The 14,195-nt window shown below is 48.9% G+C and overlaps 1 protein-coding gene across 10 annotated transcripts in view; it reads right to left on the bottom strand.

Moving 5' to 3' along the window:
• Positions 1 to 14,195, bottom strand: part of CACNA1D (calcium voltage-gated channel subunit alpha1 D) — a 355,364-nt gene that overhangs the window by 106,290 nt on the left and 234,879 nt on the right. For all 10 annotated transcript variants that reach the window (XM_066352103.1, XM_066352111.1, XM_066352110.1 and 7 more), the window contains exon 9: positions 4,377 to 4,546. In XM_066352103.1, coding sequence (XP_066208200.1) covers positions 4,377 to 4,546 — 170 coding nt within the window. The remainder of the gene's footprint in view (positions 1 to 4,376; positions 4,547 to 14,195) is intronic.

Genomic DNA, 14,195 nt, shown 5'->3' with positions numbered 1-14,195 from the left:
TTTTAAGACTAATCACTGACAATGAGAAGAGTTTAAAATAGAATTTGGGCTTTCAGATTTTAATGGCCCTAGAAAAACTCCATTGTTAACTAAGAAGCAGCTGCACACATCTAAAACATCACTTGGAGATTATTTGGCAGGGTTTCTTAAGAAACTTGAAGCTCAGCAAAATGTTAAATAAATTATCCTTGAAAATTTTCCAAATGCTCAGGAACTAACTTCCAAGGGAATTTTGTCCACCAATTAATTAACTGTGTGATACCAGCTTTCTAGCATCAAATTTACAGGACTGACATTTCAAGTAGTCCGTGACTTACAAAGCTAAAGCCACCAGTCACGGCAGCCACCAGACAGCCCAGTAGGGACCTGTCTCTCCTTTTGTCTTCTTTCAAGTGAAAGCCCAGAACAGTGCTCTTCAGTGGGAGGACATTAAGAAGTTTCCAACCCTGGCTCTTCCCTGGAGCCTCCAGGAGGCTATAAATAAAGCTACGTCCAAGTCCCACCACAGACCAACTAATGAGCATGGGGTTGGCTGGGTGTGGCTTTGGGAAGCTCCCTGGTGATGGTCACGTACAGCCAGAGTTGGGTACCAGAGATATAGAAAATGACATTTAGTAGATGAGAGAGAAAAGATAATGTGAGCCCATCTCCAAGCACTTGATTGGACATCTGTTCTCAGACAGCAGGCACGACCGACTAGAAACAGACTTCAAGAGCCAGAAAGCTGTGCTGCCCACACCTCGAAAGTGACTGGCACAACAGGTTTGTTTCCCATCAAGACTTGGGAACCTTATAGTTCTAAACAGGAAAGTGCAGGGGCACAGTCCTAAAATGGGTCCTCACCCTGAGGCTGGGTAGAGATCTAGCAGAATCCGTAAAAAAATAATTCTGTTTAGGTCAAGTTTCACTGGAGTCTATGACAAGAGCAGCAGCAAGTACACCTACAGCTGTGGTGGCCCCCACCAGTTATCAAACATTAAATCCTCAAGACAACCAATGTGCAAACAGGACAGACACCTGCTGTTAGTCACGGCCTCCTCTCCTCCCCTTTTCTCCTCAGCTGAGGCCTGAGGCCATCGGGAAGGGCTTCCTCTGTGTCTGGGGGGAAACTGCCCTAATCCCACCCAGGACCCCCTGAAAAGGGCAGTCTGTGGAGTGAGCATCCTAATGCAGTGTGGACAAAGTCAGGAGCCCTAAGAAGTCCCATCCCCTTCCTCAGAGATAAGGAAGGGGAGGGCCGGGTGTGGGGTGTGTGGGCGTGGATCCACCATGCCCGCGGGGCATGCTGGCACCAGCCATGCCCACATTTCACTGCCTGCTCACAGATGACAGAGACCAGGCCTGGGTGTGCCAGTGGTAAGTCAACCTCTGTTTGTTGGTGAGGAGGACCACATGGGCCTTGTTGAAACCCTCTCCCCTGTGGTTTCTGGATAGGACAAGTAGAAATTGGCTAGTAGCCACAGGAGGTGGCAGGGAAACCCACAGAGCTGCTTGCCCAGAAGGCCTGGGCTGCCAGCAAAGTACTCCAGGAGGCCCACTTCCTCATTGGGAGGAGACCTGGGGCTCTCTTAAGTCAGTTACAACCCAACAGGGTTCTCATGGCCTGGGATTTATGTCTTTATTTCTAACCTTAATCATCGGGCTCTGGGGCTCTGATGACTCGGAAGAAACCGTGAGCACCTCACTCCCCAGGAGACCACAGCCCCTGGCCAGCGAGCCTGACAGAGAACAAGGGTGCTCCACAAAACGGCATGCTATTCCGGGTCAGAGGCCAAGCTGCCCCGGGAGGTAGAGGGATTCAGAGCTCTGGTTATAAAGTGAGCTCTGGGGATCTACAGCGTGTAAAGGGGATTTCCTTTCTTGATTATATCACAAGCAAATGCATTTAAAGGTTTTAAACATTTGTAACTCTCCTCACCTTGGTCTTGCCCTTTCTTCAGCCTGAAAAGCTCTCCCCACCTTCTGCAGCCCAATGGCTCAGCCCTCAGAGCTCAGCAAGATTACCCCTCTTCCAAGGACCTTCCCTGCATTCCCTCCAGCCTGCACTGCTGTGTCCTCTGGCTCCCACAGCAGCTCGCCGGCCCTTGCCCACGGTGCCAGCTTGTCCACTGGCTTACCCTAAGGCACCACTTCTCTGTCTTCTCTCCGGGGAAAGGTCTCCAAAGCCACTGATTTTGTCATCACATGGTCTGGTTCTGCACAGACAGCAGCAGGACACAGGATATGCTGGGCTAATACACAAGAGTGGACCCTCAGGACTATCTGAAGGCCCGGTCTCAAGTCCACGAAAACCCATACTCCTCCAATCACAGGCCATAAAAACAGCTGACCACAATTGAGGCTGGCAACACTAACATGGGCCCTGCCTTTATTTCTAGAGGTGGAGCAATAGAGATGAAAGGGCATCGGCCTGCAAGAGGGCCTCGCTCAGCACCCTTTAGGACACCCCTAAACTAGCAAAGAAAAGGCACTCTGCTCAAAGGAAGGACCAGTACCTTCACTCATTTACACACAATATGCTAGGTGCTGGGCTTAGGAGAAGGCGGGCAGGCCTCCACAGGTCAGCATCTACGCTGGGGCTGCGAATGAAGAGGAAAAGAACACGGCAGGCATTCCCCAAGCTGCACGAAGCAGCTTGTGCTGGCCACACGGCAGGTGCCAAGGCCATGGGGCCGCGAGCTGGCTCGGATACCTGGGCGAGCTGTGCTGAGGACACTCTCCTTATACCCGATCACCCAGAGGACACCACCAAGTTTAGAACTCAAAGAACGTCTGATTATAAACTCTGATCTCAAAATCGACAAACACAGTCAGCTCTAGAAATCTACCTGCAGTTTCCTCACCCTTAAGGTGGTGAACGTGGGCCCGTCCTTGAGGAGCTGAGAGTGTGACTGGGGGTGGGGGGAGAACAGCTTGCACTGCCCTGGCTCCCTCACTGGCACACAGGACTCAGTCAATCAATCGTCGGCATCCATGATAGAAGGAAACCCTGCCTCCTGTGGAATCACAGCGTCAACATGCCAGGCTAGGAGACACTGAAGGCCAGACAGGTCAGGAATCCCTCCAGCACGACCCTCAGCCCCCATCTCCCCTGCCTACAGGAGCGGCACAGACTGGCCTCGCCCTGCTTCGTGTCTCCCTGGCCTGCACACACTCTTGGCTCTAGCAGAACCAATCGCCCATCGCTTCCTCCCTTGCGCCTTGCATTTGTCTACCTTGATGTCCTCCTCATGCCATTGCCATGGCTCAGGATGTTTTTCCTGACACTGAGCTGTGACATTTCAGATCCATCCATCCTTCACGGCCCGGGTCCAATGCCTCCACAACTCTCTCCTAGAGCCCTTCCTCCTCACAGCACCCCTAGCACACCGCCTGCCTCCCTTACTACCTGTGTGTCTGTCCCCCTGAGCTGCGTCCGTGTGTGTGCGGGCCTGCCGTCCCCCGAAGGGGCAGACACGGCCTCTCCACCTCAGGACTTCTCCCAGCACCCACACACACCCAGCCTTGCTGAACGAAGGAGTCACGGCGTGAGGTCCGAGGGGCTCCACTCAGGGGGGCTCCCTCAGCCATCCTGTAAGGGGCAGCGCCTACCTTGGTTTAACAGGCCTCTCAGTGGGTGTGTGCCTCTGAAATATATTGTAGGACTTTACTGTCAACTATTATGGATTTGAAACAAATCATAATCAGTCAAATCCACTGCTACACGTCAATATTCACTTTTCCCTGAGGCACAGATGGCCGCACGAAGGGTGAGAGCATGTCTGTGAGAGAAGTATATGGTAAGACAGACATCTTGGCTGGCACAACTAATTCCGGTGGGTGACTGAGCACTGGGACTTCCTACTGCAGGAAGTGCTACGGGGCGCCTAGTGTCAGTGCGGGGCACCAGGTGTGGGCTCCAAAGCAGACACACTGACTCACATGCCTCCTAATGCTGCCCAGACCTGGTCTCTTCCCAGCCAGGCATTTGGCTTCCCATGGCTGCACAGGTGGGAGCCACTTCAGGGAGAAGAGGGGTGGAAGGGACCCCTGCACTTCAAGCTCCTGTAGCACTGCTCACTCTGTGACTGTGTCTTACCTGACCTGCTCACAAGGGGCTTCCTGAACTCCTGGGTTTATCAGTCAGGCTGGCAGACCCTCCTCCATCAGAAAGCCATATGAGTAGATACAACTCTACAATCCAAACCTCAGGCAGACTCAGAGGCAATTAAACACACTCATCCTCTCTGAGGTGCAGGCAGAGAAAGCGGATGGTGGCGAGGAGGCCAGGGGTCTCCTGGGCTGGGTCAGAGGGGAGGGACCCCCGCTGGCACTGCCGGAGCGCCTGCACCGCACACATGCTCCGTCTGGTCGAGAGCAGAGAGGGCACTACATACTATTCCGTTTGCTCTCCTCTCCTCCTTCCTCCTCGTTCTCAGGGTCAATATCTTCTGCTTGGGTGATCCAATCCAAGTAGCCCTTCAGGTCCTCCTCGAGCTGCTGCTTCTCCCGGAGCTTCTGGAAATCCCCCCGGGCTTTAGCCTTCTCTCTTTCCTTTGAGAATTCTCTGAGGGAGGCAAAGAGAACAGGCACACGTCAGGACACCCGCGGGGACCCGCACCACGCACCATCCGCCCTGCGCACCACAGTCTTGTGGTGGGACACACAGCACTGAGTACAGCCACACGAGCACAGCAACAGGGGCCACACACGTGGACAGACAGGACAGTGCCTCCCCAAGCAAGACTGGGTGTCAAAGCTGCAGAGACCACACCGACGTGCATGCACCCCTTAGAAAATAACTCTCTTCAGCATTTCAGTGATCCTGAGGCACCTAGGCCAAAAACCCCACGTGCTGTCAAGGCAGGCCTGCTGACACCCCCACCAGGGGCCTCAGAGATGCCCCGTCTCCCCCAGAGTCTCCTCAGAAAACTAGCATCACAGTTCAAAGAGAAAGGACCCAGGAGGGCCATGATGTGGTCAAAGGGAGTACCAAGTTCAGTGTTTCTGCAATATTTCCAGAAACCTAGCGTTCCTAATGTGTGCTGACCCCTTTGTCCAAACCCAGAGCTCTGAGAAGTGGCAAGGTCCAGGCTCCCGTCCCCACCTCCTGTAGGTTCTAGGCAGAGCAGCGGACAGCCCTGTTCTCCTACCCCAGACAGGAGCTGGAGCGCTGGTGAAACATGACTGTTTTTCTTAACCCTTGCTTTTTGTCATGGTCTTCCCCCCAAACATCTTCCTGGGGGAGGTGAAGAGGCAGTAAGATCTGTTGCCCGTTTATAGGAACACCTGCCCTCCAAAGGCTTTGGCAGACGTGTCCACATTCCCCACCGGTCGCTGTTTACTCCGCCTTTCATGTCGCACTCCTGTCTCTGCACATATACTGAATCCCACATCTGCTCAGCAAGCCTGAGAGTCAGGTGGACAATTACCCAATTTCCATATACAAGAAACTGTCTGTATTTCCAACTGTGAATTGTTATAGGAGCCAAGTTCTATGAGTTGCAGATTTACTAAGTATGGTGAAAAGCTGCTAAGAATGCAGATGCGATTTCAGGCAGACCCCTGGATTCCCACGGAGGTCACATCTGTCTTCCTTCTGTCATCTTCCCAATCCAAAGCCAGCACATCTCCCATGCAGGGACCTCATTAACCCAGCCCAGCTCACTGAGAAAGGGGGAAAATTACCTGCTCACATACAGCCAACCTCCATCCTCTTTTTCCTCCCCTCTCAACTCAGGGCTGTCCAAGGGCCAAACAGATACATGAACACCCAGTGACGCTTGTACTTCAGACAAGAAACGAATCTTTGCCAAGGTTTCACCCTCTGCTCAGTTATTTAGTCATTGCTTCTAAATCACCCGCTCTTCTGATGCTGCAGAACCCGTGGCTCTGTTAGGGCTGGTCCGTCCCCATCTTCACTCTCAGGGAAGTGGGGGGGGGGGGGTTGTGGTACATCCGGGCCCAGCTCACAGAGGAGCCCCTCCAGGGATTTGTAGGGTGAGCAGAAGCTGGTGAAGACCCTGCGATGTTTTCTGCACTCCCAGCCCAGGGACCTTTCTTCCTGGGGGAGAATATCTTATATCTGAAAAAGGAAGCTATGCAAACCATCCCCTGAGAAGTACTTGAGGCATCTAGGTTTCCTAAAATACAGAACATGAATAACTAGCCCTGAGTAGATTCACCAAATTAATCTGAACTTTGAAAAAGCCATACCCAATCCAGAATAACATCCCTGAACAAGAGGCGGCCCTGGAGTGCCACATGTCAACATGAAAATGCATTATGTTTCCTTAAACATGGTGTAAAGAATAAGCATACAAGCCTTCAATTCTGTTGTTCACCAAAAGCATCCAAGTACAAATCTCTGTGCATATTTTGACTCTGAATTAGAGTACTAAATGTACATGATTACATACAAACATGTATTCTTATTTTGGTTACATATCTAAATTGAATTCTTGAAAAAATTACCAAGATAGTAAAAGAGTAAATGAGGGCTTTACTTTACTATCATATTGTATGATGTCTTCTTGCATTAGGAATGCAGAGGCCCTGGCCAGTTGGCTTAGCAGTAAGCATCAGCCCAGTGTGTAGAAATCCTGGGTTCGATTCCCAGTCAGGGTACACAAGAGAAGCAACCCTATGCTTCTCCACCGGTCCCTTCTGTCTCTCTCTCTTCCCCACCTGCAGCCATGGCTCTAATGGTTGAGCAAATTGGTCCTGGGCACTAAGGATGGCCTCACCTCAGGTGCTAAAATAGCTTGGTTGTTGAGCAATGGAGCAGCAGTCCCAGATGGGCAGAGCATCGCCCAGTATGGGGCTTGCCAGGTGGATCTCAGTCAGTTGGGGCTCATGTAGGAGCCTGCATGCTTCCTCACCTCTCACTTAATTTTTTAAAAATTAAATAAATAAATAAATAAAATAAAAGTAATGCAGAAACCTCTCTCTAAGCTGCATTACTGATGCACATTCTTGGTTGCTGGGACCAGTGAAGCACTCATGGGTAAATCCTACTATGATTAAAACTTCTGAGAATACAAAAGACTGCCGGGTCCTGGCTTATGGCCCCTTTATTTCAAACAGTAGTCAATGTTACAAAAGTTCATATAACAAAACTGTTCATGGAAATCCTCTGAATTAATTTTAGACAGTTCTCAAGGGCCTAATACTTAGTAGGCATGTAACATTCACTGACGTGCATAGAACTAAGCTGCACTAGGCATGAATCTCCTCCTGTGGGCTATGAGATGGAATGGAAGAGAAGGCGCAGGGAGGTGAGACCTGTGTGATGAACCGGGTTGCCCCCTCGATCCCCCCAGACAACACTGAGCTCCGCGTCTGCAGGCCTGGACGCTAGCGCCAGCTCTGCACTGTCCTTTTCTGAGCTTCAGCTTCCCTATGTGCAAAACAGACATAATACCTGCTCTACTGTTTCACAAGGATTCAATAAAGCATTTGATAAGATGATACTTGGAAATCACAAAACACTGTATGAATGTGAAGTTCAAATGTATAATATTTAGTTGTAAAACCTGGGCATTAAAAAAGGCAGTTGGTGGAACTTTCTCAAATACCAAAGGGAGAAAAATTGCAAACAGCTCTGAACAGGCACTAAGCCACATGATCCCAGCAGAACTGGGAGAAGCACAAAGAACACATGAGATCCTAGAGCTCAGAGGGATGCGGACGGGCTAGCAAGTGCCTGACCAATCCCGCATCACGATCACTCAGCTGGAAATAACTCCTTCCATCACCACAAACCTTCCGTCCCAGAAAATCTCACCTAATCCCACTGAATTTTGTATGAACATCAGTGGATTTTAAAAAAAAAAGTTTTCCCTTTTGTGTAAGAATTCATCGTTTTAGAAGCCTACTACTTAGGGATAAAATAATAGTCACTATTACAATAGTTGATTTAACAAAGCAATTGGTAGAAACCATCAGACTTGTACAAGTGACTAGAAATCTGACAACTCACATGTGACAGACATTTACTTGTTCCAGATCAGAATTCTGTTTATGGTGCATTCAAATGAAAAAAAAAAAAAAAAGATATACCACATTTCTCCATGTATAAGAGGCACCCTTTTTTGAAAAATCTGGGGTCTAAAAACTGGGTGCATCTTATACAGTGGTATTAGATTTTTTTTACTTGCATTTCCCACTTTTTTGCGCTTGTTTTTGCGCTCATTGTTGAAGACAGTGATTTGTCACCAGACACAGATGAGGACAAGCTAATGGATGGGAGTTTTGACAGTGATGAGGAATTGTATGAATTTTATGATGAATAAAACTTGAGTTCAATAACTTTATGTAATACATTGTTTTTTCAAATTTTGAGCCCCCAAATTAAGGTGCATCTTATACATGGGGAAATACGGTAAGACAGGGTTGGAAAATAAAGCACATTGTATGCTGCCCTTTGCATACAAAAAAGAGGAAATAAGTAAACATGCATATGTTGCTATAGGATATATTTGAAGGATGAAGCAAAAAATAAGGGAGGGGGACAAATGGAGCAGAGGAGGCAAAGTAGGAGTGGCACTACTATGTATAGTTTTTATACTTTTTGACGGTTGGAATCATGTTAATGGTATATACATTAAAATTTTTTAACTAAAAGGGATGGGATGGAGGGAAAATACCCTGAAGGTGGAAGTGAATTAAAGCAAATGACTCTAACAGTATTTCCAATGGAACCACAGCCATACTGAAGGAGAAAGACAGAAGTAAACCAAGCAGCTTGTGAACATCTGACTGACATTCTCAGTCCTGGGCAGGACTGCAAACAAGTGCTGAGCTCTTTTTAGGAGGTTTGTTGGATTTTGAAGCAATATGGACAAAACAATGCTGAAATTATGTCCAATGTATTACAGGACTTGACAAATGATCAAATGTGCCAGGGTTGTTGGGAGCCAGAGTTCTCACTGTGGAGGGAGGGATATAGAAAGGTAGAAATGAGGAGGGCTAGGAAGAACCCTCTGGGGGTGGACAGGAGTTGATGTTGGTGTGAATGAAAGATGTGTATATAGATATGAAAATAGTATGCATATGTGTAGGTAAAAGCATGTATTTCCTAGCTCTGTCTACTGAAAGGCTCTAGTAGCAAAGACACCCAGTAGTTAAGAGCACACCTGGTACCCAGGCCTTGGGCTATAATACCATTCATTTCCCATTAAAAGGAGCCAGTAGTCTTCGGGGAAATGGCTGATTCTGGGGATAGGGCAGAACAGGTACAAGATGAAACAAATAAAAAAGTGCTAAAAAGTAAAAAAATTTTAAAAATTAAACCAAAGAAGCAAAAAAAACAAAAATAACCATGATGAGGGCGTGCCCTAAGGACACAGGAGCCAGAGCAGTGCCTCTCACTAGCCAAATAAATCTGTGATAGTTTGAGTCCCAGGGGTTATAACTAAGGACAGTAGAGAATGATAAAATGTTTTTTTTAAATCAGTCCACACACTTATAGATGGCAAATAAAACAAAGCACATGAGATAAATCATTAATAAGTGAATTCAAATAAAGGGTACATGGGTCAATATGATATTCTTATTATAACTTCTCTGTAGCTTGAAATCACTTCCAAGTAGAAAAAGATTTTAAGTGTTTGGAAACTATACTGAAGTAACGAAATTCAAGTTTACATTTTACATATTCATTTCTGCTTACCAGCTCCAGATTTTAGGCTCCTTGTGGGGATGGACAATGTTGTCCATTTCTCATGGTTTCTCTCCATGTCTCTGTCTCCCCCTTGAGGGCCCCCTTGCGCAGCCATGCAAGAAGTCTGAGTACAAAAAAAAAAAAAGTGCACAAAACAAAACAAACCTACTCCTCAAGAGTCCAGAACGCATCAGGACAGAAAGCTCACGGTTCTGAGATCTCCCAGAAGCATGAAATGAGAGTGTGCGAGCCCAGACATGCCGTCTGGAGCAGTCTCCACTGCCAGCCTGCCATCGTCTCTCTTCATTTACAGGTGTCATGTGGTGGTAGATTGGCTGTCACCAGGTTAGAAAGTCTCCCCTCTGGATCTGTGTAATTTTGTAAGGCACAATTTCTCCCCACCAGTATGGCGGCTGGGCTCCACACACCTCATCTACAGAGGCAGCCACAGAAGTTGTAGCCAGAGCATTTCATCAGGCTTCGCTTCCCTCTTGGCTTCTGATTTCTACTGCAGACCTGACTTCACCCTGGTGTTGTCCTGTACAGAATGCTTCATGGCCCTCAAGAATAAAGGCCAAATGCTTCTGGCTGGCACTCGGGGCCCTCCAGCCTTCTCCCAAGGCTATTCCAGCCTTATTCCCCCTTCTTATAAATGTACACCTTGTATTTCAGCTACATTCTTCTCAACTCCTCGGCCCTCTGAGCCTTCGGTCACAGAACTCAAACCAGTTGAGCAGCCTTCTCCCATCTTTGATTCCCGTTCATCTTCTGAGACCCAGCTTTCCCTGGCCGCCCCAACCAGAGTTCTGCCCTCCTGCGAGTCACCAGTGCACGCCGCTCACTGAACACCAAGACACGAATGTGTGTGTTTGTGTGCCCTCGCCCAGCCGGCCTCCTCCACGTGGCATCCGTAGCAGAGCCCAGTGTGATGCCCTCCCCCTCCCCTCACGGGGGAGTGTCCACGGTGAGGGGAGGGACTATTACCTGCATTATACAGACACTAGGGAAGCTGAGGCTCTGGGAGGTTGGTCACACAAGCCCATCTAGCTCCTAAATCAGCAGTTCTCAACCTGTGGGTCGTGACCCCGGTGGGGGTCAAATGACCAAAACACAGGAGTCGCCTAAAGCCATCAGAAATACATATTTTATTTAAAAATGTATTGTATAATAAATATGTATTTTCCGATGGCTTTAGGCGACCCCTGTGTTTTGGTCGTTTGACCCCCACCGGGGTCGTGACCCACAGTTTGAGAACCGCTGTCCTAAATGAACCCTCCTAAGGACCTCAACAAGGGCAGACAGGAGGCAGAGGAAGAGGGTAGGGTATGAAGGGATGATTTTCAAAATACAGTTTATGGTCAGTCCAGGAAGGGCCTTAAATCTGAAACTAAGATACCAGGATTGCTTCCCTGTAGGCAATAGGGAACCAACAGAAGTTTGATAGGAGAGCCTCCTTACCAGCTTGGTTTCACAGGGGATCAAAATAAGGAGAAAATGGCGGTGAGGAGGCCAGAAGCCATTCAGTAAACAACAGGTGAGATTGGGTAGATTCAACATCAATAAAAATGCAAGTTGAAAGTAACATGGTTCTAATAACATTCCCAGTTTTCTTACTCTGTAACTAGGAAAAGCACCTCTGTGGCCTGCCCCGCGGACCCCAGCCATCCTACTCTCCGGCCACTTGACCTCCACCCCTTTGTGCTGGTGCCCGGAGCCCGGCAACCCAGTGTCGTCATCTCAGTTAGCGCAGACCTTCCCGCGGGGCCAGTGGGCGCCCCACCTGCCGCGTAAACATTCCTCGCCTACGTGACCAGGAAAGAAAGGAAGGGTGGGCAGGGACAGAGGACGGGCAAACAAGGTTACCTGGAGAAGAGATGCCACTGAGGAGCCCTGCTCCTGGTCCTCGAGCTCTGGAAGGCTGCCATGGAGAAGCAGCAGGCCGTACATGTGCCCCAGGAAGTGGGCGGAAGTTTACGAAGACTTATTTCAACACAGTATAAGGAAAAGATTGCTAAAAGTCCATGTCCACCAAAGATGAAGTGGGTGGCCTTGGGAAGCCGCAGCTTCCCCAGAGGGGTGCAGACAGGGAACTTTGATGGAAAAGTACCAAGGCCTCAGCAGGAAAACTGGAGCACAGGCTGCTGTAAAGACCTGTTGTCAGTTTGTCTGGGCCCGACCCCCCACTCAGGCCAGCACTTGGCAACATTCTGCCTGATGCTCTGTTCAAGTGTTGCTATAATTTGAGTCTCTCTGGCCTCTTCTGTGATTCAAAGGGACAGCAGGACCCCTGACTGCTGAGAATTGGACCATTCCTCGCTTTTTGCTCCTTTCCCTGGGCAGCAGCCTGGCACCCTCTCTTAGACCTGGCAGCCAAGAATTCTGGTGGCATCAACACCAGGAAGCAAAAAGGGTGAGAGAATTCAGAAGAAATGGCCAGGTGGGGTTCTGACAGTAAGTGCCGCCACGCCATGACATGCACACAGGCCCTTTAGAGGGGGGAGATAAACAGAAGAGAGCAAGCAGAGATCTGAGATGTGCCCGCCTGAGCCCACTGCCGCCTTTGGAGTCCTTCACCCATGCCTGCACCTGCTCTGGGTCCCACCCATCAAGCCGGGGCAGCAGGATCTGGGCCTGCGCTGCTGGGGAGCTGACTTGGTTTCCTGCAGGAGCGCCTGTCCTAGCCACGGCCCCTCTCTCTAGTAATAACAGAGACAAACCCCTTATGTATTTTGATTTTTACCTGGAATCCTCAAAGTATCTTTACTTTCACTGTACCACAGGACCCTCCCTACCTCAGTGGGGTAGGTCTAAGAAAGACTGGCCTCTGCTGATAAAAAATCACTGGGTTACTCTTCAACTCCCCCCTACTTTATGCCTTTTTATAAATGCCGCTTGTTTGTTGTTTTGGAGGAAGGTGAATCTCTGAGTCCTCTGTTTTACTCTAAACCTGAGTCCTAGTGATTCTATTGGTCTACTGGGTCTCTATTCTGAGTCTAGTGATTGATTCTATTGATTCTATTCTCCCTACCAAGCAGGACAAGGACTCTCACTCCCATCTTTCAAAGGTATGTGCCCTACACATGCTCCCTGTACACAGGACACCAGAGCCCCTAACCAACTGCTCTTTCCACAGGATGCCCGATTCTTCCGTCTCCTGGCTCAGGAGAAGCATAGAGAGGAGGACACCTATTGGTTGGGATCAGGAAAAAAGGGCAGGACAAAATGCACTAACCCCACATTCTGGGTTTTTTTCCAGAGCCCCAACTCAAGCTTGGAGAAAGGACAGCACCCTTTATTACTCATCTCCCCATGAAGCACTACTCTGGGAAAGACTTTCTGTGCCTGGAACTAGTCAGCCTTCCTCCAGGGAGTCCCTATCCACCCCCAGGGGGCAGGCACATGCCCCACACTCTGCAGAGAAACTCCCCAAACCCTGACATGGCCCAGGATTTACAGGCCCTGACATCCTGTGCTCTGGAAGCCCAGCTCAGTCAACCCTGCGGACAGAGAGGGTTTAGCCCAGGGGTCTCAAACTTGCGGCCCGCCGAACAATTTTGTGCGGCCCACAGACTAATCCACGAAGTTCAAAATATTTTGGATAAAATTAAGTAAGCCTAGGGGCCTACTTGTATTTTTAATTTCTCTAGCATCCTAGCTAGATATTAGCTTAGTTAACAGCAGTTGTGATGCGAACTACAGTTTCTGGTCGTTTTGTGACACTGAGTAAACTGCATGTACGATTGTGCTTGTTGTACTGATTTTTTTTTTGTTTTCAACTGCAGCGAGAAAAGTGTTGCGTAACAGTTGCCTTTTGTAGACCTAGTGCGGCCCGCCAAATGGCTGTGATCTTGCTCTGCGGCCCACATGCTGAGTTGAGTTTGAGACCCCTGGTTTAGCCTGAAGCAAGCCATTGAGTTCAAATGGCAGCTCAGGTCCAACGCGACTGCCACCAATGGAAAAGGACAGTACAGTTTGCTCTGGAATTTGTTATTTCTCAAACGCCCCTTAAAACAAATGGGCCATTGAAAGTCATGTTGATTTAGAGATAGGTTTATTTTTTCCCCTTGGGTTGTAATGTTATTTGTTTTAAACAGACCCACACAAATAAAATTTAGACAAATTAAATGCTTTGAAATTTGCATACACGCATGCATGTGTGTATACACTCAGAAACACAAACAAGCATAAAAACTTACAGTGAGCAAGACCAATAGAATCACTAGGACTCAGGTTTAGAATAAAACAGAGGACTCAGAAATTCACCTTCCTCCAAAACAACAAACAAGCGGCATTTATAAAAAGGCATAGCCCTGGCCGGTTGGCTCAGTGGTAGAGCGTCGGCCTAGCGTGCGGAGGACCCGGGTTCGATTCCCGGCCAGGGCACACAGGAGAAGCGCCCATTTGCTTCTCCACCCCTCCGCCACGCTTTCCTCTCTGTCTCTCTCTTCCCCTCCCGCAGCCAAGGCTCCATTGGAGCAAAGATGGCCCGGGCGCTGGGGACGGCTCTGTGGCCTCTGCCTCAGGCGCTAGAGTGGCTCTGGTCGCAACATGG

Source organism: Saccopteryx leptura, chromosome 10 (genome assembly GCF_036850995.1).
Source record: "Saccopteryx leptura isolate mSacLep1 chromosome 10, mSacLep1_pri_phased_curated, whole genome shotgun sequence".
Taxonomy (NCBI): Eukaryota; Metazoa; Chordata; class Mammalia; order Chiroptera; family Emballonuridae; genus Saccopteryx; species Saccopteryx leptura.
The sequence above is the reverse complement of the archived record's forward strand: the minus strand, read 5'-3'. Positions and strand labels throughout refer to the sequence as shown.